Source organism: Haliaeetus leucocephalus, unplaced genomic scaffold, assembly GCF_000737465.1.
Source record: "Haliaeetus leucocephalus isolate CR32 unplaced genomic scaffold, Haliaeetus_leucocephalus-4.0 Scaffold636, whole genome shotgun sequence".
NCBI classification, from domain to species: Eukaryota; Metazoa; Chordata; class Aves; order Accipitriformes; family Accipitridae; genus Haliaeetus; species Haliaeetus leucocephalus.
The window spans coordinates 4,687,880-4,709,359 of NW_010973072.1; the positions used below are offsets into that span (position 1 = coordinate 4,687,880).

The 21,480-nt window shown below is 37.3% G+C and overlaps 1 protein-coding gene across 4 annotated transcripts in view; it reads left to right on the forward strand.

Annotated features, from left to right (window-relative positions):
* Positions 1 to 21,480, forward strand: part of CLEC16A (C-type lectin domain family 16, member A) — a 92,991-nt gene that overhangs the window by 55,105 nt on the left and 16,406 nt on the right. For 3 of the 4 annotated variants that reach the window (XR_775084.1, XM_010578449.1, XM_010578450.1), the window contains exons 19-21: positions 10,186 to 10,337; positions 11,079 to 11,283; positions 12,673 to 12,843. Coding sequence is in view for 3 of the 4 variants with exons in the window: in XM_010578449.1 (XP_010576751.1) it covers positions 10,186 to 10,337; positions 11,079 to 11,283; positions 12,673 to 12,843 (528 nt within the window). In the remaining variant the exon portion in view is untranslated. Of the gene's footprint in view, positions 1 to 10,185; positions 10,338 to 11,078; positions 11,284 to 12,672; positions 12,844 to 21,480 lie in introns of those variants that run through there. The other variant, XM_010578451.1, reaches the window with a different exon arrangement.

A 21,480-nucleotide genomic window follows, 5' to 3' on the forward strand; every position in this document is an offset into this window, starting at 1 on the left:
TGGCCCCCCCCCCCCCCCCCCCCCCCCCCGCAATGTTTTCATGGAATTTCCTGTATTTCAGTTTGTGCTCACTGCTTCTCATCTTGTTATTGGATACCACTACCTTCATCATCTTTACTCCTCACAAATAGGTAATTGCAGATGTTGATAAGAGGTTTTATCATAGGGCATATAAATTTTTCTTCTATTATATATCTTCCAAGGAATATAACTTATCTTTTGAGTCCTTATCCATTTACTTTGCAGGTCTGTTCAGTGAACATGAACAGTATGCTGTGGTCAGGAAAATGAAACTTAGTTCAATTTATTTGCATAAGTAGCATTTAATCTGAACATAAACTGCCTAGGCAAATGAAAGCTTCCTGCTATCGTTTAGTACCAGATTTCACTGTGGGTAGATAACACTAAAATTTTTAGCTTTTAATTCTTATGAATATTTTTAAATAACTTAATTGCAAGACTATGTTTAGTATGCTAAAAGAGGATTTTGTTAAGTTTTCTTTCCAAAGTACTGATGTTTGTGGTTTGTCTATCTTGTTCCTTGATATGTTGTAATATTTGAGGAAAAGAGAGTAAGCCAAAATGTAGTGCAGGTGTATGACCAGAGAGACATCCTCTAATTTCAGTTAAGTGTACTTTGTGGGAACACCTAGGTAGATGCTTGATTTGTTGCATTCTTGATGCAAATGCTTCTGCAGTCTTTCAGTTGCTTAGTCTGTGAAGTGTAATGCTGTATAACAGACTGATCTCCATTCCCCTGATTTCCTAAATAATGACACTTCTGTGAGTGAAATGCTGGGATTTTCCAAGTTTAACAGATGCTTTGGAGGTTTTAGACTGCACAGTTGCTAAGCCTTCATCAGAGGTGAATGAGTGACATTTCCTTCTCACTTTAAAAGTGAGGTTTTGGCTTAAAAAGAGATTATTTCAGAGCAAGACAGGCATACTTTTGCTCATAAAAAATACAACTGTTCCCAGGCTACTGTCCTGTTATGGAGACCCGAATGTAAAACAAGGTCTTTGTCATTCCTCATGCTTCTGCAGATACTTCCTCTCAGAAAAGTTTTCTCCACAGAAGTTATTCTGATTTTCTCTCTGGATTGTCATATTCAGGATTCATTACTGATTCTGTCCAGTTGAGAGATTTGGCAGTTGAGTGTGTGATTTCTCTCGCACAGAGCCTTACAGTAACAGTGAAATAACATAATCAGACTAGCGCTTCTCCAGTTCGATGTTGTCATCCCTCAGACACTGAAGTTTATGTACAGCTTAAACAACACAGTTCAAATTTTTCTCTGTAATGTCACAGCTAGATGCTTTCTGTAAGAAGGTGTTTAACTTTTGACATTGTTTTCATAATGTCCAAGCAACCATCAGTGAATTAGATCTACTGATTTGAAAACTGATCTCTCTGAACTTTATGCCACTGTTAAAACCCCGATACTGATTACAAGCTGAAAATGAAGCTTTTTTCGGTTCTCATTTGCTGCAGAATCGTGTGTTTTTAGATACATTGAAATGACAGCTTATTTTCCTGTATAATTCTCTAATATTTTTATAATGCATTTAAGAGACCAAAATATCTTCTTAAAGACATCTGTTTAAATGCTTCTTATACATGCGCACATGCACACATATATATGAAATGCCCATATACAAGAAGGGTTGGAGGGAGGATCTGGGGAACTACGGGCCTGTCAGCCTGACCTCAGTATTGGGGAAGATTATGGAGTGGTTCATCTTGAGTGCACTCACACGGCATGTGCAGGACAACCAGGGGATCAGGCCCAGCCAGCATGGGTTCATGAAAGGCAGGTCCTGCTTGACCAACCTGATCTCCTCCTATGACCGGGTGACCTGCCTAGTGGATGGGGGAAAGGCTGTGGATGTTGTCTACCTGGACTTCAGTAAGGCCTTTGACACTGTCTCTCACGGCATACTCATCGAGAAGCTGGCAGCTCGTGGCTTAGGCAGGTGTACTCTTCGCTGGGTGAAAAACTGGCTGGATGGACAAGCCCAGAGGGTTGTGGTGAATGGGGTGAAATCCAGTTGGCGGCCAGCCGCAAGTGGTGTTCCCCAGGGCTCAGTATTGGGGCCAGTTCTCTTTAATATCTTTATCAATGATCTGGATGAGGGGATTGAGTGCACCCTCATCAAGTTTGCTGATGACATCAAGTTGGGAGGGAGGGTTGATCTGCTCGAGGGTAGGAAGGCTCTACAGAGAGATCTGGACAGGCTGGATCAATGGGCTGAGGCCAATTGTATGAAGTTCAACAAGGCCAAGTGCCGGGTCCTGCACTTCGGTCACAGCAGCCCCACGCAGCGCTACAGGCTTGGGGAAGAGTGGCTGGAAAGCTGCCCGGCAGAGAAAGACCTGGGGGTGCTGGTTGACAGATGGCTGAATATGAGCCAGCGGTGTGTCCAGGTGGCCAAGAAGGCCAACGGCATCCTGGCCTGTGTCAGAAATAGTGTGGCCAGCAGGAGCAGGGAGGGGGTCGTTCCCCTGTACTGGGCACTGGTGAGGCCGCACCTCGAGTCCTGTGTTCAGTTTTGGGCCCCTCACTACAGGAGAGACATTGAGGTGCTGCAGTGTGTCCCGAGAAGAGCAACCAAGCTGGTGAGGGGCCTGGAGCACAGGTCTTATGAGGACTGAGGGAACTGGGGTTACTCAGCCTGGAGAATAGGAGGCTGAGGGGAGACCTTATTGCTCTCCTCAACTACCTGAAAGGAGGTTGTAGTGAGGTGGGTGCTGGTCTCTTCTGTCAGGTGGCTGGAGATAGGATGAGAGGAAATGGCCTCAAGTTGCGGCAGGGGAGGTTTAGATTGAATATTAGGAAAAAATTCTTTACTGAAAGGGTCGTCAGGCATTGGAACAGGCTGCCCGGGGAAGTGGTGGTGTCACCATCCCTGGGGGCGTTCAAAAAACGCGTAGACAAGGCACTTCAGGACATGGTTTAGTGGGCATGGTTGATGGTTGGACTTGATGATCTTAAAGGTCTTTTCCAACCTAAACAATTCTATGATTCTATGAAAGAATTACACTTACACTTATGTTAAAAAGAAAAAATGCAGTTTGAGCAAAAATAGCTAGTCATTCTAGGTTTATGCTTTGCAGAAGAGAATATCATATCTGGTTTTGTCTTCCTGCATCACTGTAGGTACTAGTAAACATTAGTCTTGAGCATTTTCCAGATGGTTATGAAACACTTGAGATGAGTGTGAAGGTTTCATGATATTCTGACAATTAAATTTTTTCACTAATCTACACTAGTAACTTGGTGAGTACTAGCACACATGGTACAAGAAAATGGATTATGTTCAGTATGCTTGAAACTTGATAAGCATCTGAGAGGAAATCACATCTTTTATAAGAAATTCTAACAGATACTCCTTTTAAATGCCAACATCCACTTGTTCCTGAATATCATCAGGAGGCAAGATTTTTTCTGGACTTGGTGGCATAACTCATCTGTATTGTGCATGGTGTTCAAATCTTATATTTATTGGTGGTAATGTGAAAGAGCTTAATTGTACTGTTTTGCTTGTTTGCTGATAGTTAATTATTTAATGTTTTACTTGTGATAGTCATCTTTTCTCTGTTAGATTTATAAGTACTGGTTGAAATATTTTTAGAGTTATACCTGCCTGGTAGGAGCAAATGCTAGATTTGTATTCAATAACTTGGTATCTGTTTAAAAACAATATAATCAAGGTATTTAAATAATAAAAATAATATTGTCAGAAGTGCAGCATGACAATCTTGAGACAATTCATGAAAATGGTGCTGCAATAAAGAGTCCCTCTGCCTGGTAATCAGTAGTCTTGTGTTTACAGGAAAATAAGTTTTAGGAGCAAGCGTGCTTTTGCTTGGTTGCAGTACCCTGTGTGTGATTAGCATTTATAATATGTTGTCCCTTATTTTCAGCTATTTTCATTTTTTTTCCTCTGAATAAGAACAGTAATGGGGAAAAGATGTGCTCTCAAAATTCTGTGATGGCTACTAGAGTAAATGTTATTTTTGTAAATGTATTTGTTAGCTACTTTCTTCCACTAGATTTTTCTTTGAGTATACTCAAATCCAGTCTGATTATTGGGGTTTTTTTCTCCACACTTACAGTGATGGTTGTACATACTTTATGTCAACAAGAGTTTTTAAAGTGATTTTTAAAAGACAGATTTTTTTCATATTTTTCGTCTCACATTTGTGGGGGCAGGGGAGAGAGAAAGGGGGGGGGGGAACCAACCACAAGCCAAGCCAACTTTAACATGACTTGTCCTTTGGTTTAAACCACATTCTAAGATGTGTGCCCTGGGTTTCTCCTCAGTTTATCTTGCCTTCTCACTTCATGTGTATACAGTTCTCTGTTTTATCCCTTCTTTCCAAGGTAATCTTAAACCTCTTTGCCATCTTCCTGAATCTTCCTTTGTGTCCAGTAAATCTTGACATAGTCTTTTTCTTTTATAAAAAGTCTTTAGCATTAAAACTGTCTTTGAGACCTATTCCATTCTGAAACAGGTGGTGTGAAATTCTTCTTTTAAAGTGGTTCATATTTCTTGCATGAACAGAGTGTTCAAGTCACTCCTAGCAGTTACTCTTGCTCTTTTCTGCTCTTTCCTAATGGCAACAGTGCTCCCCTGTTCAAGAAGGGTGGTGGCATTCTGTCCTGACCAAGAGGAGAGGGACTAGTACGTGAACTGAGATTCTGACTTTCTACTGGACAAGAGAGAGATGGCAGACATAGTGAGAAAGTAATTCTGAGCCTTTCTGAAAGAGGGTGTTTATCGTGAAGAGTAACAGAAGTAATTCATTTCAAACTGTTCAACAACGTGATCAAAACATAGGTTGTCAAAAACATTTTGGATAGAGAGTATGGTGCAGATAATTGTTTCACAGGACTTACATAAAATTTGAAATGGCTTTGTAAACTCTGAGTATATTTGGGGAATTTGTTGTACTTCTGTCAGGGATCGAATATTGCTCTATAAACTCATTTTGTTAAAGTGCAAAACTTTAACTCTGAAGTTCTTTGCAATTAAAGACTATCATAGTAAGTAGTAAAGCAGAATATTGTACCAAATAGGCTACATGCTGTTAGAAGTTCTTTATGTAAAGTGGGAGGTGGCACATTAACTCTCTGCAGCCTAATGCTTATCTTGGACTGCCAGCTATACACACAAAGTGCTAAAAGTTTTCTGTAAGAGTTTTTAGTGTCTGCAGATGATTTCTAGAATTGTGATGACTGTAAATTATAAAATTATTAGAGATCAAGCCCTGAGGCCAGTAAGGTACATTTAGACCATCTCCTGAAGTAGCTGTTATATTTGTAAAGACTTCATATAATACAGTCTTTCCAGGCAAATAGTTGCCTGTGTTCACGCAATATTTTCACGTAATTTAAATCTTCTTTGCTGCAAGCAGCTAAAGTCTTTGAACTCCCCTTCATAGGCTGTATTTCCTAGAAGCTGTATTTTTCTTGGAGAAAGTCCAGAGAAATCTTGGATCCATGTCTTGGAGGCGTACTGTCCAAACTGGTTACAAGCTTCATTTTGTATGAGGAAAAGTTAAGCATTGCTGTTAATCTCAGAAATGACACTACACTTTTCTGCAGCACTGTCACATCAGTGATCCATTCAGTCTGTGGTTCACTTTAATCCCCAGATCAAACTTCAATAGTACTGGAGTTTACTGGGCTTGAAATTCTTTCATCTAAACGTGGTTGGGTATCTAACTGTTTTATAGCACAGCTCTAAGTGTTCTCAGATCAGTTCACTGGAAGTGTGTTTAACCACACTTTCTCTTCTGTTTTTGTCATAAAGGATGACTGTAGCTTACAACCCTTCAGCAGCTGTGAACTAGAAACAGTCATGTAAATGGGGTATATTCAGTTGTATAAACTCAAAAGATTCCTGTAACAGTTGCCTAATAAATGAGTAATTTTCCTTTCTGTCCTTTGATAAACTTTTACAGTAATGCTTTACTTTAAGTCTTTGTCAGATATAAAATGCAAACTTTCTGCTCTGGAAAACAACTTCTGCCCTTTGAGTTCTTTTACCTTAAGTACTGCATTTTTGTAGTCAGGCAGTTGAATTTGTACAGGAGTAATTCCAAGTATTTTCATCTGCTTGCAGTAAAAACTGTATAAATACTGGACAAAACCAAGTATTTGAGAACTTCACGACTCTAATTGGTGTTGTGGCTTATATGTTGAGAATCTCACAATAGATTATCCACAAAATTCAGCAACCTCGCATTACGTATTCAGAGGGGTCCAAGTCCAGTTACTTCAGGTCTTGAGAAGAATATTGCTGTCCCAGGAATTTGTATCTGAAATAAATACATTGATGGACTAATTGGATTAAAGAATGAAAGAGGCAATAAATAGAGAGTCCCAAGTTAAGAAGTAACCAGGCATGTTCCAGAGTCTGGTTTTGAAACACATCTGTAATTGTTGAAAGCCTTAAGGGCTCATTAACACTCATGACACTTCATGCTTGTTATTGAAACTGCTTCAAAAAACTCTTCAGTTGTAAGAGTTTATGCGATATAGAGGATAGGCTGTATAGTAAGCCCATCCTTGTTTAGTCATACCAACTGTTTGAGAATTAATTCCATCTCAGTTAATAGCTATATTCATAGGGATTTACTTATTTTAGTCTGTTTCTATGGCTTGGAAAAAAATATTGCATATATCCTGTGCATTACGTATGACTCCTGTGAAGCTAGTTCTGTTTGAACCAAAGTGTACTCCTAGAAAAATGTTAGTTCTTGATTAGAAATTTTGCCTTGTGGAGAAACAGAATACCAATTGTGTAGTTTCATCAGGCAATTATTTTCACCATGGAACTGCTGCTATTTGTAGCTTTTGTCCATTAGACTTGGCCCTGTATTAAATTTCTTATCTGTTTATACTATTTATGTGTGGATTAAAATCTTCCTGCCTCCCAGGTAAAATAAATTCGTTTTATTTTAAAATAAATTAGTTGAATTATTAAGCTTTTTGCTTTAAAAAAAAAAAAGGGTATTTGTAATTTTCATGTCAGTTTTTGTTGTGATGGTCTTTCAAGTTGCTTTCAGCTTGTTTCTTTAAAACTGTGTACTTCAGCTGGCACAGTGTTACAGTAATACAGCAGGGTAAAGCAGAGGTATTACCCCATTGTGTACATTCAGACATCATGTCTGCCATTTTATTGTAGAAATACATTCACTTTGTTATCAATTGTAATTCCAGAGAAGTTAAATCCTGGCTACAATCCTTCCTATTAGAAAATTTCTGTTTTTCATTCCCTGATGGATATAACATTACACATTTCAAAACAATCAAATATGTTTGGGTGTTTTATGCCTAAATTCACAGGCCAGTTCAGAATAAATGACACTTGTATTCTTGTTTTCCCATGGCCTAGAAACATGGATAATAACTTCAAGCTTTCCAGTTATAAAGGAAAAGGTGGAACAATTTAGGTATTAGAAAGTAATTTCTGGAGGAATGTATTAGATCTATACCTCTGTTACCACTTCTAGATGTGTATGTATAAAATATATACGAATAGAGATACGCTTTTGTATCAAAAATTTAGATAGAGCTTTTGATCCATTTAATATATATTGTTATCTTTTATTGTTCAGATTATTAGAATGTCATTGGTACAATAATACTGTATACTGTTGGCTAAATATAGCCTACGTTGTCATTTGAGATCTCCTATGATTTTCTGCCTGGTGTCTCAGCTTATTCTCCAAAAAGGAATAAATCTCCCATAGGTTCCTATAGTAATATTTGCCAATCCCATTATGGATTTCTTGAGCCTTCTAGGGCGTATGAGAAGGTAATAGCAATCAATCCTCATGTAACTGAATCCTGTATGTATTGCAGAAAAGTAGCAGTGTTTTCTCAAATTTCAAAAGCTCACACTAAATTCACACTGGATTAGCATTAATTATCCTCTTTTGATAGTATTAGGGTTCCAAATTTCCTCCCTTTCTCTCCTACCACCCTGTCAATTCTGAATGGATCCTGCTGGTAAAGGGTAATTGGTAGAATCATATAAATGTTAGTTGGATGGGACTTCTCGGTTGGGGAGGGACATTGGGGGGGAAGACGAGACTGGTTTTGGGAGGAGTGTTTGTTTGGGGGGTTTTTTGAAACTTGAAAACTTTTGGTGGCAGAAATTCCACAACCTTTCTGAGTAACCTGCTGTGCTGTATTATGCACAAAAGAATTTCCTTTACCTCCCAAACCGTAATTTATGGCTGTTGTCCCTAGTTGTATGACCTGCTGCTGCAAACAGCTCTATGCTTCCACTTGCAGCTTTTATTTATCCCACAGATGTTTCTAGTATGAAATATGGTGTTAACTACTTGTTTAGATGTTTGGATAAGTAAATTTAAGTTTTACTGGTTTTTACAACCTGTAGCCTCATTGCTATCCATTTAGCTAATTCTTCTAGTTTTATTTTTAGTTTTGTTTTTTTTCCATGGGAAACTAAAGAGGAGAAAAACAGTAGTCAGGTATTTTTTCCATTGTTTTAATTCAGATACTGAACATAAGAGTTGAACTTTAGCAGGACTATTTTTAATGCATTGTGTAAATAATGTGAAAAATGCTATAGCCTGGGTTTCAGATGCAAGAGCACCTAACATCAGTGTTCAGCATGGAGATACTGCTATAAGTACTAGAGATCCATTGAATTCTGTGTATCAGAATAGCTCCCTTCAGATAGATATAAAAAAATCTGAATAAGGCGGCAGCCTTTTTGAAAGATACTTATCTTACTGTAAATGATACCATTTATCAAACTGATTTTAGTATATACACACACGTCTAAAAATACACCATCCTTAAAAATAGTATGTGTATGTGGAATAGGAGGGGAAAAAAGCCTTATACATCTTAACAGCAAATGATGCCTATAGCACTGAACCCAGTAACTCCAAACTGCTGAGTCTATCAATGCCTTAGCAATATTAAGGAATGAGAGCACTAAGGAAAATGAGCGTATTGAAAAACTCTGGCTAAGGTAGAAGCAAAATACAGAAGTCATTGCTTTCAAGTCGGATAGTTTCTATCCTAAAAAAAAACCCAAACCCAATCAAAACTATTGCAGGAAATAGGTAAAAACGCTGCAACTTAGCTGGCTAAATCCATCAAATTATGTGGAGTACTATCTAGAATTGCAAAGATGATGAACTCGGTAGGACAGTGTGCATTGTCATAGAATCTTTTACTTGCTAAAAATTGTACTAGATGAGAGAGGAAAAAGACCTGTGTGTATTAAGTATGTGAATGAAAGTATCAATTTGAAGCAAAGGAAAATGCAACTCTAGTAAGATTAGCAAAGGTCTGCTAGGAGGTGTCAGTGCTAGTTTATGGGGCACTCAGTAGACTTCAGTTGGTGTGAAGGAAGTGATTTAGTTGTTTTTCAAGAATGATGGGTTTGAACTGGAACAGGTGCAGTGAGGAGATGCAGGAGGATCAGGGAATGCTGTATTTACTCCTTGAGATCTGTATTTGGGAGCTTGTTTGAGGGGTCCTACGGTAATGGTTAAGAGAGGATACGTTTATTCAATATAAATGAATAAAATGGGTGGGTAAAGGAAAAAATGTCACCTCATTTAACAAATATTGGCAAAAAGCTGATACAATTTACCTGAAGAGTCCATACAGTCTTGAAGTTGAAAGGCTTCCAACAGTCAGAATAGTCAGGTTTCAGACCTGTAGAAATGTAACTTGTGTCAGAATGAAGCGTAAGTTTATAATGAGGTAGATGTAATTGCCTTCAGTGGTGTAGGACTGTATCTGTGGTCTTTTGATAATACTTTTGAGACTTCCACTTAGTGAGAAAAATCAACATTGTTGCAATTTCATCCCTGAAATGCAGTAACCTCTTATACTAAAAGGTAATGAAGATGGTAAGAGAAAGCAAGGTGCATATTATACACGTTATACGTAACTTCTAAGGTATATGAACCACTGTTGTTAAAATATATCCTGCCATTTCTATGTAACTATAAATGTGATAAAGAAATGCAAAATACATATTTTAAAAATACCTTGAATAACTTTAAACATATATTGTAAGGATGATTACACTTTTATATATTAACATTTTACATTACATAAAACAACCAAAACCCAGAACCCTTAACTTCAGTAGCTATTTAACTTTTTTCCTTCTTCCTTTCAGACAACAGTGATCTCATTGCTTGTACAGTCATAACAAAGGATGGTGGTCAAGTTCAAAGATTCCTGGCTGTGGATATTTACCAGATGAGTTTGGTTGAGCCAGATGTTGCCAGACTTGGATGGGGAGTAGTTAAGTTTGCAGGCCTTTTGCAGGTAAGAGAAGTTTTAATCTGGGTGGTTGCTTTTTCTCAGCTGAAAATCTACATTTATGTTGGATAAATAGTAATACCAATATTAGCTTATATATCTAAGCTCTGTACCATACTTACTTGTTTCTTCTGTTCCTAGTCTTTTTTCTAGTTCCTGCCTTTTAAACTATTTCTGGTTTTCTGAAGAAGTTTACATAGCTAACTAGAGGCACATTTGAAAATGAGGTCACTTCCCCTATATATATTGGGCTGTGTTCATTTGAACACTGAAATTGTATACAATTAGAATCGAGAACCAGGCACTTTCCTTAAGAGGCACAGTAATGAACTCTCCTAGAGTTCTGATCTTCCTACATGGATAGGGAAGTTGACAGGTTGTAACTTCAAAATGATCTGTGCTTATCTAATTGATTTCAAAAGCTTTAAGAAGTTTCTCTCATTTATGTCTGTCTTGCCTTAGCCAACACTGTTCTTATTTCCTGAAAATTCACTCTGCTCAAATTACTTAATTGGATTTTAAACTGACTTAAATCTCTACGAGTACCAATTTCCGAAGAATTAAATACAAAGTTGTACAACTTCAACTTGCATAGTCTTTTTTTTTTTTTCTTTTTTAAGCATGGAAACTGGGTTTTTAGGAGCTTTTGTGGAGCATTCATAGGGTTTTCTTTTAATGTTGATATTTAATCTGTAGTTTAAAAATGCTAATTTTTTCATTAACTACTTGCCTTCTGTTTGTTTTTAGGATATGCAGGTGACAGGAGTAGAGGATGACAGTAGAGCTCTGAACATAATAATTCATAAGCCTGCCTCAAGCCCTCATTCGAAGCCCTTCCCTATCCTTCAAGCTACATTTATTTTTTCTGATCACATTCGCTGCATTATTGCAAAACAACGTCTTGCAAAAGGCCGCATCCAAGCTCGGCGTATGAAAATGCAGAGAATAGCAGGTGAATGGTTATTTTGAAATGATTCTGAGAAATAACACTTGTATGTCATAGCAAGTCACTCTGTAAGAAATCTAAGAAGTGTTGTGCCACAGAAAACTGTAAACTAGTGTCTAGTTCCCAAGCAATAGATTTTATTGGAGTAAAATCCGTGTTTTCATATTTAATGATAGACACATCAAAGAAAGGATGAAAAAGAAGGAATCCTGTCTTGTTACCACTAGCTGCCAATCATTTCACAAAACTCAGCATTTCTCTTTAAATGTCATTCAGTGATTCAAAATTCACATGCCCTACTTAGAAAGCAGATGTTCTACTGCCTTAGGACTAAATGGGAGCTCAGCCTGCTTGAGTCCTGAGTTGGATGGTGTCCTGATGGTGTTGATGATAATGCTTAATGTTTGGGTGTGGTGATGATGAACAATACAAAATGTTAAGTGGAGTGTCAGCAGCTAGATTGCTGTGTTTGGAGGAAATGTATGCAAAGAGATGAAGTGAAGAGTTAATTTGAGTAAATAGCAAAGTGATTAAAATATTACTTAAATATTAAGCGACTGAAGAATAAATTGAACCTTACCAGTAAGCTGAATGAATTGGTGAGTATAGAAAAGGAAACCCTGAAATACAGGAAGGAAAATAGGTGGGCAAATGAAAAAGGACACCAGCTGTCTCAGTTACTTGGGTTGTCCAAGAGCAATAATGGACTAATCAGAGCTGTGAAAAACAAAGTCGTAGCTGATATTAACATTATTGAGTTGGCCAGAGAATTATTCTGATTATAGATGGTTTAAGATTATTTTAGTGTCTTATGGTTCTGTAGGAAGCTAACTAAAACGAGTTTTATGCTTTGAGTTTACAAAGTAGATGTGTCATACTTTTATGGTTTGCTTCATGTTAAAAAATTTAAATCAAGTTTGAGGTTAATACAGGTCTATTTTGATATTAAAATTTTAAGTTGAATGGTAATGCAAAGGCATTTTTTTGCCAGTTTAACGCAGATTCTGTCTTTAAATGACTTTTTGCAGTGTTCAGTTGTAACTAATGAATGACTTTATACAGGGAACACCAGAAGATTTCTTTTTAAATAACTCCTATGGTTTGTTTAATGCAAGGAGCTTACTGTAATCCTTTTTTTCTCCTCCACTGTATTCTGAAGCTTCCTTAGTGTGAATGTGGTGTGGACAGCAATGGTAGAAAAGCTTGCCAGAAATGTTGTCTCCCTTCTTTTCCAATGCAATTGTAACCATAATTAAGAGGTAAATGCAGGCAAGTTATGTTAAACTATCTGGTTTAGCCTTAAAATCCTGAGCAAACTATCAATTTTATTTTCACATACTTTTCCTTTTTATGTATTTTTGAGTAACAAAAATTATCAATTGTGATTGAACATAGCTCTCCTGGATCTTCCTGTTCAGCCTTCAACTGAAGTTGTTATGGGTTTTGGACACAGCTCTGCAGCTACAGCCCAACACCTTCCATTTAGATTTTATGATCAGTCACGACGTGGTAGCAGTGATCCTACAGTGCAACGCTCTGTTTTTGCATCTGTTGACAAAGTTCCAGGTAAGATTAGCATTCATTGTCGAGCAGGTTTTGCTTTGTGATTTACATCTGCAAAAGCTGAACTGTAACTTTTATAAGCAATGAGAATCTTACTGTGATACGTTTCTGAACACACAACTCCAGGATGAGACTTATGGAAGAATTTACTCCTAGAGAAACAAGTAATACCTGGGTCTGTAATGCAGGTATGTTGTGAGCAAAACAGCCATGACAGCTTCTCCAAATACACTGCAAGTGTCTTAATACTTTCCCTTCCTTTACAAATTGAGTTAGTTTAAATCATGTTTCGCATACTCAGTATTTATGCAATGCATCTGTCAGTTGTGCATAGTTCCTCCTTTAATTTGGTTATGATCATTTTCTTGCCAGTTTGTAAAAATAGCTGGAATACTGCGCACTGCTTCATTTACCTTAGAGCTAGCAAGACAGAAAAGGGCCACAGCTACTCCTAAAACATTAGCTTGGAATTGGGATTAAAGGAATCATTCTAAATCAATGAGCTCTTTGCTCTTTTGTCTCCTTATTGTCTGTTTCACAAATTGACTTCTCTGCAGAGGTTTTTTTCCAGATGGTGAACTTTTCTCCTTTTAGATTGAGTCATTTTAAAGTTGAATCTCATACTGCTTGAAAGTACTTAATTTTGCTGCATTATACAAAAAGATGCAATCTTGTTACCACTAGTTGCCAATCATTTCAGAAAACTCAGCATTTCTCTTTAAATGTGATTCAGTGTTTCAAAATTCAAATACCCTACTTAAAAAGATGATGTTCTACTGCCTTAGGACTAAATGGGAGCTCAGCTTGCCTGAGTCCTGAGTCTGGGGAACAGAAATCATAAAAGCATTTATATTGCCGGTCAGGTTTTTCAAAAGATAAGTGTATGTTGTATGATGGGAATGTATTTCCTTATTTGACATGACTTCCATGGAAAAGGTGTGGTTGAAAAGATGCCAGTGTTACTGTTTCAGAATCAACCGTCTCTAAGAGTGCACTTGTGTTCATAACAAGTGACTTCACCTACTAATTCTTTTTTTAAATTTTTTTGGTGGGGTATTGGAGGTGGTGCAACATGGTAGATTGTTCGAACAACCACATACTTACTTTGCATTCCAGAAAATGGAGAATTCCATTGTATGCACATGCAGATCCAGAGGAAAAGTATTCTGAAGCTTTTTTTTTGATACCGAGTATGAGAAATCAGGCACAGAACATGAAGTATTTCAAATACTGCATTTTTAAAATGCATTTTATGACAGCCAATAATACAATAAAAATTGATTAATATATTGTTTTACATCTGATTACAAAATAAATATCAAATGCCTCTTCCTTCTCCCCTTATCTTCGCTAATGAATGAATGAGGTTTCCTACTTGTGAGAGATTTTCATAGGAATCTGTTTGTGTTTATCCCTTAATCAGGCTTGGAGTGATTTTTAGTTTAAGAGAAAGATTTTGTGCTTTTTAAAAAAACTATTGAGCAAGTTGCAGTTAAATTGCTAGCTTCATATATTAATTTCTTAATGCTACAACTTTAAGTGGTATTTAAGAGTTCTGCAAAGCTCGTATAGTCTGTTAATTTGATTTTACTTAGAAGAAACAAGTTATGCTTTCCCTTGGTGATGGTGTTTTTTGATTTAAAGGAGAGCTATGTTTTTGGCAATATTTTTAGAAGATTGATCACTTCTTTTAGTAGGACTATGTTAGCTGTCAGTGCTGTATATCCAGTGTGGTTTTTAAGAAATTGACAATGATATAAATGTTTTCAGCCCTCCTGCAAATTTCACTCTGCAGACAATTTTAGTACAACTATTGAATCAATTCTCTAATCCCTCCTCTTAACTGTTCTTGAAAATTCTAAATTCATTATTTCAGTCTGGTCTAGTTCAGTTTCTGTCGTGCACACATAAAGCTGTACATATTTCACTAGAGAGCATGCAGTTACCTTATTGTAGCCAAACTGTGCTTCACTGTGCTTTATTGTTTCATGGTTCAAAGTTAAAATCTGTTTTGAAAGTGCTTCTTGACATCTGGGGGGAAGAGAGTGAGGGTTGCTATGGCTTAAAACCAGATTTTGTGCAAGACAGGTGGAAGGTGACAAGAATATAACAGACCATACTTCAGAACATCCATGTTAATACTCTTCATAAAAAATACGGGTTATGCAAATGCAGTGAGATGATGTAATCATCCCAGATGACTGGCCCCTTAAACTGGGCAATTCTTATCAGAGAAGAACAGAAGCAAAATCCTTCACTTGATCAATTTTATCATCATGAAGTCATGACCATGAATGTACTTCAGGGTCTATTTTAGGTTAATGGCCTTTGCCAGAATATTAGAGCATTTTAAGGATAGTTTAGTTGGCTGAACTATTCACCATCTTCTATATTAGCTATGTACTCATATGAAGCACTCTCTATGTAAATAAAGAATTACATTGTTTTCAAAGAAATGAGCACATTTGGTAGGTGTCCTGTGAACATAGGTCTTCTATTGAAAGTAAATAAATAATCATTTCCTCTCCAAGCAAACTCAAATATTAGTTTCAAATACCAGCTGTATACTGAGATTTATATGTTCAGTGTGTCTTAAGGGAAATCTTAACGATTTCCTGTAAAACGTACATTTAAATATTTTAACAAGTGTGGTCACTTTCCTACTGAGAAGATTTATTTTGGAAAGCAAAATGAATCAATAGATCTTTCTTACTATTTTGTCCATTGTTAATACCTTAGTATATGACGATGATGAGATTTGGGGGGGGGGGAGGTGGGGAAAAACCTTGTTAGTAATACTAGCAATTACAAGCAAAGTATAGCCATCTTTATTTTAAAATCCAAAGGAAAAAAATGGTCTTTTAATAGCTTTGTAACACTTTAAATGAAAAGGAAAATGTAAGCGAGAGTTCTACATTCTACAAAGAATTCTACAACGTTTGCATCACTTCTTGGGAATAGGAAAACTTTAAACAAAGCCTGAGAATTGTTTAAGCAGTGTTTGAGATAGTTCAGATTTATATGAAGAAAATTTATTTTAGTTTTGGCAAATATTATGCACTTTGTCACCACAGGTAGACATAAAATAATGGATTTTTTTAAATTAGTAATATGAATGCATTCTTGAAATGTTTATAACCTTTTGTAATTTAATCGCCTTCTCCATCCACAGTAAGAAAACAGATCCTTTTGATCAAAGTACTAATGAGGGGCTTGACATTCACAGCTGATAAGCATCTGCACTTGTTACTGATTTTATGAGGTTAGATTGCTCGGCACATTTGAATGTCATATACAAGTTATTTTGGAACTGTACTGTGGGACTCTGATCAACCCTTTCATGATCATCATCAACTGTAGCTACTGTAGGAACATCAGATTGGGATAGTGTACTTAAGTAGTACTAAGTTACTTCCAGTGTGAGATGGTTGAAATGTTCCATGCTCCATTATTCTAGGGTACAGTTGCTTTTATAGCCCATAAGTATATTTAAAGTATTTTTTGATTCCTTTGTTCTATGCAAGAATAATAGAGGACAACTAACTGAGTTTATCACCTCAGTTTGTTTTTTCTAGTTAATATTCTTTGAACCATTCCAAGTTTGATACTTAGTTATAGTTGCTGCTTTTAAAGACCCAACTCTGCTGCCTTTTTTTATACCTATTTATATTGCCTGGTCATCAGAATTGTGGGGTATGAACTAGATACTAATCTTCCTGTCATCATCACAATGATGTAGAACTAAATCATTTTTCTGCAGAATTGCCTAATTAAGGTAGTTTGACAGTGCTAAGATTACACAAGATACAACTAACTTGATTTATATAGTATGAACTACTGCTTGTGTGCAAGAAATGAAAGATACCATTGAAACTGAGTTAAATATGCAGGACTGCTACTAGTTAGGTTTTTTTGTTTTGGGGTTATTTTTGGTTTTTAGTAAGGAACAGGCTTGAAAACAATCTTTACCATTTGGGGAGTTTACTATTTACAAGGATTATTTTCAGTAAAATACTAGTCTGTTAAGTATACTACATTGATGAGAAGAACTGTGAATAGAGTCATCACATATTGGCATTGCATGGCAAATGTGGAGACTGAAAAAGTCAATTAATCCATTTTTTTAACGCTAGTTGAAGTTGCGGCAGCTACTGGCAAGAGACCTCCAAGTGACCAATTTGTGCATGTTTTTTCTTGGCAGCAAAAACATTTTTTGCATCAAAACAGTTATTCTTCAGTTTTATGAGGTTTTAACAGAGGTTCTTAAATGTAAACAATCTGTACAAGTTGAAATTTTTTTAAAAGTGCATCAGGTCTTCTGAGGCAGAATAGCACTTTGCAAAGATGCAAAATAACTACTGAAAGAAATTATTTTCAGACATGTAAGGGGGTTTTTTCATTCATACTTGCAAAAAACCTCAAGTTCAGCATTGCCTTGATTTGATTACGGACAAACACGTGGAAAGACATGAGAATTTTTTATGAGATAACTATACGTAGAAAAACAGAATAGGAAGAAATCAGAATACAAAAAAAGACATTGGGGTAATGAAGATATGGTTTACAATGAGAAAACAGTTTCTCCTTTCTTGGCCAATGTTTTATTTCTACTTCTCAGGCTTTTTTTTTTCTTTGGTTTTTGTTGTTGTTGTTTTTGTCTTGCTTGTCCTGTTCTCTGCCGCCATCACCACCCCTTCCCCTTCTCCTCACCTTCAAATTTTATTCCTAGGAGATCTTATAGTTCAGGCCATCTTTCATATGAAGCCATTTATAAGACAGTAGGAAGGTTTTCTCCAATTTAGGAGAAAGATTTGCATTAATTGCTTAAGAAAGAGTTCCTTTAAAGAAAAGCTAAGAGTCTGTTTCAGGGTTTGGCATGAAATTTTGCTGCTGTTACAAAAAATATGGCAAAAGGATAACTGTTCATACATGTTTTATGAAAGAAACCCAGCCTTGTAAAACACTGTGATTATGGAAACAGGAGCTTCTCAAAGGAACGGGGAAGGTACATCTTTACAGTAGTACCTTACCGAGTCTTAAATAGGAAGTTATGCTGAAGCAGAATCATGACTACTGGAAGGGAAATATTTGTGTTTGTAACTAACCTCTGTCACAACTTGAGAGTCATAAAGTATTACCAAACGCACCTCTAGAACCTTTTGAATGTTATGTTACTTCCCATAGCCATGATAAATTCTGCTCACCTTTTCTTTGCAGATAGTTCCTGAAGGAGTTTCCTGGTTAGAATATTTGTTCTTGCTCAGTAGTTTCCCAGTTCAAGTATTTTGAATGATTTAGACTTACCTTTCTCTCCTATCCAAATTAGCTTCCTGTGGCACACTTAAAATCCTTCCTCTGCAGTTGTATTGGGAGAGAAAATACATTAAGATTATTTGCACACAAATGCTTCAGTGTAAGGGCATGAATCCATGAGCAGTGTTCTGCAGAACCTTTAGGCAGGCAATCTTGCTGAATCAGACCAGCTTTTCCTATGATAGTCACAGTAGACCTTGTTTACTTTTTCTGCTGTTTTGGTGAGGACGGAAGGTTTCTCCTCCCTTGAAATGCAAACCTTTTGTGCGTATTGAATGCCTTGGATGGGTACAATTTTTTCCATCATTGTAAGGGAAAGAAAATATATTGATGTAAGCACTTCTATACCAATGGCTTTAGTAACTGTTCCAAAAACAAGTTTCATTCACTTTAACAGATGGCTTTGCCTCACTTCTGTGGTCACAAGTCCATTGATTATTCCTTGTTTCCCATCCTAACTGGTATTTCAAAATATGAAGTATGTATGAGAAACCTAATGCATATTTGCTGTATTAAAAACTGTATGTATTAGTAGCCCTGAGTGCTATAGAAGTCCTTCACGTTTGAGATTAGTTTAGTTTGTGGTTAATTTTTTGCAGACTGTCAGGCGTCACTGTGTGTAACCTCAGTTTAACTTATCTAAATGATTGTAGAAGATCAATGTTTGGTTTCTGAAATAAAATACATGGATTTATTTACATTTATGGAATAATTAGCTGCTTACCAAACTATTTTTGTTTTAACTAGAATAGATGTCTCCTGCCATGGTGGTTATTTAATTCTTTCAAGTGGTGTTCATCTCGGATATAATGAATTGTGACTTAAAATAAGAGAAAAGCTTGGTAAAAGTGGCATTCACCCATCTGAAACTATGATGCAAGTACTATAGCAGTTCAGATAGCATTGTGTTTCTGCAAGTGGTTTTGAGCCTAGTTCTTGAGTATAAGTATGGGAGGTAGAGGGTAAGAGGTGGGACTGCAGATTAAGACAGATTATTTACAGGACTGATGTTTGTTAGTGTCCTGGTTTCAGCTGGGATAGAGTTAATTGTCTTCCTAGTAGCTGGTACATTGCTATGTTTTTGAGTTAGGTATGAGAAGAATGTTGATAACACACTGATGTTTTCAGTTGTTGCTAAGTCATCGTTTAGTCTAAAGTCAAGGATTTTTCAGCTTTTGATGCCCAGCCAGCAAGAAAGCTGGAGGGACACAAGAAGTTGGGAGGGGACACAGCCAGGACAGCTGACCTAAACTGGCCAAAGGGGTATTCCATACCATGGGACGTCATGTCCTGTATATAAACTGTGGGGGGGAGTGGGGGCAGGGGGATCGTGGCTCGGGGACTAATGAGGCGTCGATCGGTGGGTGGTGAGCAACTGCATTGTGCATCACTTGCATATTCCAATCCTTTTATTATTACTATTGTCATTTTATTAGTGTTATCATTATCATGATTAGTTTCCTCTTTTCTGTCCTGTTAAACTGTCTTTATCTCAACCCATGAGTTTTACTTCTTTTCCTGATTTTTCTCCCCCATTCCCCTTGGGGGGGGGGAGTGAGCAGCTGCTGTGGTGCTTAGTTGCTGGCTGGGGTTAAACCACGACAGTTAGCTTTTTTCTGTGTCTTCCTTTCTTCATCCATTCTGGTTTTTTAACTTGTAACACAACCTGTCAGTATGCGTTGCTGCTAACAGCATTTTCCTGTCTTGTCAAGCCTGTGTTTTAAAGCTTTTATATGCTTCTTGTAACAAGCCCATTTAAATTGAGTTTTGACTGGCTGCCTGGTGCATGGCACCAGCAAATTGCCTGTATAGGAGAGTCTCTATAATGAGTGAATCAGCCATCCAGTGCCATGGGAGATTCCCCATATAAAAGAACAAAGAATTGTGTGGTGCATTTGCTTTCTCTCATACCTGATTGTCAGATACTTTCCTTTTCAGTGTTCACTATGCAGTGAAGGCAACAAGTAGCATATTGTTAGGCGTTTCATCATGTACGTTGTGGCTACTTCCAATAATTTGGGGACTGCCAATAAACAGTAAACTTTTGCATTAATGCTTTCCCATGGGAGAGTGAGGAGCACTTCAGAAGCAGCCAAGTTGTGTACATCACCTGACATACAGCCCATATTGAAGATACTTCTTTGCTGTAAGAAGTGCTTCAGCTTCTGAAAAGTTGCTTGCTATCAAAACCTGAAGATATGACTAAAAGCTTCCAAATACTAGGACCAATGTCTGCCAAAGGAAAGCCTTAGTAATAAAACGAAGGAATTTCTATAGGCATGTCATTGTAAGGAAGGTTGCTGAGAACCACAAGAAGGGTGTAATCTAAAGAAAGTAAGATCAAGGAAGTGTGAACAATGCAGTGGTGGTTGTCTTCACTGGACTTGTGCGGGAAAGGCAGTTCATGAACTTTTCTTTCAGAGCATGTCATAAATTCTAGCAGGTAATTCCATAGCATTCTAATGGTAGAATGCTACTATGCTGTCCTGGTTTCAGCTGGGATAGAGTTAACTGTCTTTCTAGTAGCTGGTACAGTGCTATGTTTTGAGTTCAGTATGGGAAGAATGTTGATAACACTGATGTTTTCAGTTGTTGCTAAGTAGTGTTTAGACTAAAGTCAAGGATTTTTCAGCTTCTCATGCCCAGCCAGCGAGAAAGCTGGGGGGACACAAGAAGTTTGGAGGGGACACAGCCAGGGCACCTGACCCAAACTGGCCAACGGTGTATTCCATACCATGGGACGTCCAATCTAGTTTAGGAACTGGGGAGTGGGGGCAGGGAATCGCCACTCAGGGACTAACTGGGTGTCAGTCGGTGGGTGGTGAGCAATTGCACTGCGCATCATTTGTACATTCCAATCCTTTTATTACTACTGTTGTCATTTTATTAGTGTTATCATTATCACTATTAGTTTCTTCTTTTCTGTTCTGTTAAACCATTCTTATCTCAACCCGTGAGTTTTACTTCTTTTCCCGATTTTCTCCCCCATCCCACTGGATGGGGGGGAGTGAGTGAGCGGCTGTGTGGTGCTTAGTTGCTGGCTGGGGTTAAACCATGACATATGCTAGTAGATGCAAGTAAAAATTCAGCTGAAAAATCAGAGCAAAGAGGGAAAATAACTGCTAATTGAAAGATACAGTAAAGAGCAATTGAAAGATACAGTAAAGGGCAACTACTGGTTTTAATCTCATGGGAGACATCATGACTTGTTCAAACAGTCTAATCATGAGTTAGCAGGTCATCCCAAAGCGGGGATCTTCAATATATGGGGATCAACAGAGTGCGTGAAAATAATTTCTGAAGTTTTTCAGAACTGGAGTATTTTCA